This window comes from Phytophthora parasitica, assembly GCF_000247585.1.
Source record: "Phytophthora parasitica INRA-310 unplaced genomic scaffold supercont2.3, whole genome shotgun sequence".
Classification (NCBI taxonomy): Eukaryota; Oomycota; class Peronosporomycetes; order Peronosporales; family Peronosporaceae; genus Phytophthora; species Phytophthora nicotianae.
The window spans coordinates 238,296-241,321 of record NW_008648989.1 but is presented as its reverse complement, the minus strand read 5'-3'; the positions used below and the strand labels follow the sequence as shown (position 1 = coordinate 241,321).

The 3,026-nt window shown below is 53.3% G+C and overlaps 2 protein-coding genes across 2 annotated transcripts in view; one reads left to right on the top strand and one right to left on the bottom strand.

Annotated features, from left to right (window-relative positions):
* Nucleotides 1–20: 20 nt before the first annotated feature.
* PPTG_01269 (hypothetical protein) lies at nt 21–2,110 on the bottom strand (the record flags this gene model as incomplete). Its single annotated transcript, XM_008894506.1, has 2 exons — nt 21–77; nt 119–2,110. The coding sequence occupies 2 exons, from the start codon at nt 2,108–2,110 to the stop codon at nt 21–23; spliced, it is 2,049 nt and encodes a 682-aa protein (XP_008892754.1).
* Nucleotides 2,111–2,701: 591 nt separating this feature from the next.
* PPTG_01268 (hypothetical protein) overlaps nt 2,702–3,026 on the top strand; it is a gene marked incomplete at both ends in the record, with an annotated part of 3,658 nt that continues 3,333 nt past the window's right edge. Inside the window, one exon of the mRNA XM_008894505.1 lies at nt 2,702–2,998. Within this exon, the coding sequence (XP_008892753.1) occupies nt 2,702–2,998 (297 nt within the window). The remainder of the gene's footprint in view (nt 2,999–3,026) is intronic.

Below are 3,026 nucleotides of genomic sequence, written 5' to 3'. Positions count from 1 at the left end.
TACTGGCATCTGCAGTGTCTTCAGCTTCTTCGTCGCGATCGACGCCCGTGCACGTGATGATCATGGGTGCCTCCGCGCTTCGCTTCACTTCAATCTTCTGGTAATTAATCCCACTGACCTTGACCTGCGGGTCCACGGGAAGTCGCAGAAGCCGCCATTCCTGTTCATCGTTAGCCGGTGTCTGGTCTCCTGCTTTCCTTTCATCAGTTGATGAACCAAGCGACGACTTCTTGATCGACGCTTCCAGAATTCGACGGACATCATCGACAGGAATACGCGGCGGGATCTTCCACATTAAGTCCACTAGCTCCTGCCCTCGTAGCAGTTGTTCTGCAATGTCATCACTGGCAAACTTTCGGGACTCCACTAGACTCCCATTCGACGACTTGTCCTTGAACTGCGCCAGAGTCAGCAGTAGCCGCTGCTTCATGCCGTCGAACTTACGTCGACAACTCGGGTCCTCCGCCATGACTGTAAGTCCCCAATACAAATCGTAGCAGAAGCGAATGTCACACTGAGCTTGACGAAGCAGTGATTGGCCTAGTTTGCTTCCCGCGGCGTTTGTTTCAACGCTGAGACTGTGTAGCAGCACCTGTAGATAGCTCCACCACTCGTTCTCTGTCGCAGTCTTGAGCAGAGCATCCACCGCCATCGCACGCAGTCGATGGTTGTGAATAGTTTCGTCCGCTAAGATCTCCAGAGCGTCGACACTGCCAATTTGAGGCTTACAGAGACGCGAGCACATCGTCAGCATGCATTTATGCTTGCGTTCCTGCTGCAGTAACTCCAGCACTTCATCTATCAGCTTCGAGTTCCGTTCATGTCTTCTTCGAGCCGATGCAGGACCTTCAACTTCACTCTCTGTCATATTAGTGACGAGATGCTCCAGTTCATTCTCCTCCGAGAAATCTACTGCTTTAACAAGCTGCAAGAGCCACTTGGTATGTCCACCAAGGAACTTCCGATTGATAATCAGCATCTTCTTCTCTCTCTCCGACAAGCGATGTGTGGGCAGATAATACTGGATCTGGCGGAACATGGAAAGACACATGATCGTCGCGCGATGCCACTTTCGACACACTTGCCCCAGCGTTCGCAGCTCTTGAAGGTTAAACTCGCACAGCTCAAACACCTTGACTGTGTTGTAGTGGTGTCTTCGCTGTTGTAGTGCACACGCACAGTCGTCACAAACACGCTGCATGACGCTGCCATCGGGGACATGCATAGATCTGTGTGAGCTTGAAGCTGTAGTTCCAGTACTTGAAGCGCTTCCCGATCTCGATCTATTGGGCGTAAACTTGCTGATCACGCTGTTTTCCTGCAGCCTCTGTACGTCCTTCAGGAACTTTTCCTGTTGTTCCTCTGGTGTCAACGTTCCAGAGTCCACAAACGACTGCGAGTGTCGAATCGACATGCTGCCATTCATATCCACTCCTGAAGCCGCGTTGGGACTCGAGTAGGACGTCAAGTACCAGCTAATGTTGCCAATCAGATCACTAGCATTCGTTGTCAATGAGTTGTATGCTGGAGCCACAGGTGTCGCCTCGTAGTCTCCTGGAATCACCACACGTTGGCTCGAACACGCCGAGCAGAAGATGCGTCCGCATGCACGACAATGATGTTTGCGGATCAGCAGCGAGAAGACCGTGTGGCACTTGAAACAGGCAAAGACCGCGTCGTCCTGTACCCATGAGGAGAGCCTTCTTGGCTGTACAAATCTGTACATGTCCTGTCCGAGCTGTCCGTCGTCCCCATTGGTCCAGTCTTCGTCGTCCATGCTGCTGCCCATGTGGATAGAGACGCCAGCTCGTACCTCCTCCTCACTCTCTTCCAGTATATCTTCACTACCTTCGTAGACCGAGTCGAGCATGCCATTGCCATATGCCGGAGGCGCGTTGTCCTCATTTTCGAGGAATGTTGATGGAGTACCCGGAGGTGGAGGCGGGAACCGTCGAACTTGCTGGTTTGCAGGTCGCTGGAGCTGCCCGTTGGCCACTGGAGGCTTGCGACGCCGCCGCTGCTGCTGGTGCAACGTGCTGCGCGCTTCCAGGATCTGCGAGAACGACAGATCGACGGCAGCAGCATCGCGGGAGGTATCGTTGCTATACATGACGCGATTTTGAAGCTTGCAGTAGGTGTTGAGTGGTGCAAACAAGGTGTAGCTGAGGAGAAAACAGCGGCGCAGTAGATAAGACGAGAAGCAAGCGTTATGCGCAGGGCGTTGTGGCTAATTCGGTCGCGTGACGCACTCGGGGTGCGGACTTGACCTTGTCCTTGGTTGACCTTGAGCTTTTCTCTCGTTTGGACCTGGCAAAACGGATAATCCGGTTGAAGAGGGTCTCATTTATTTCAGCGAATCGGAATCCGCGCCGTGAAAACAGACGTCTATGGTCGGAAGAAATCCATTGGCCGAAAACTGATTTGGCTTCATCGGAGATCATCCAAGATGTTTGGATTGGCTGCCACCGAAGCGGCGCGACCATCACTCTGGAAAGAAGGATCTTTTCGGCCAATACAAACACTTCAACATGGAGGGATCCGAATTTCATTGGCTGAAAGTGGATTTCCGATAGATCGAGAGGCCTAAAAGCTGATCGGAGGGGGAGGAATCCATGGTCACTTTCGAAAGAAGCCCGAGGTCCGCACACAAGACACGCACTCTGACCCCCAGGTTTTTAGTTAGAACACGTAAAGCACAAACATGGACAAGCTGATGGAGTACAAGGAGAAGATCTCGGCCAAGCTGGAGCGATACGACAAGATCGTGGAGCTGGAGAAGCAGACGGGCGTGGACAAGTTCTACATCTTCTGCGTGGGCGCTCTGCTGGCGGGCATCCTGCTGTTCGTGGTGGGCGGCGAGGAGCTGGTGGTGGGCCTGGTGGGCTTCATCTACCCGGCTTACATGTCGTTCAAGGCCATTAACACGCCCGGCACCACTGACGACACCCAGTGGCTCACCTACTGGGTCGTCTACTCCTTCTTCAACCTCACTGAGTCCGTAACGGACCTCGTTCTGTCATGGGTCC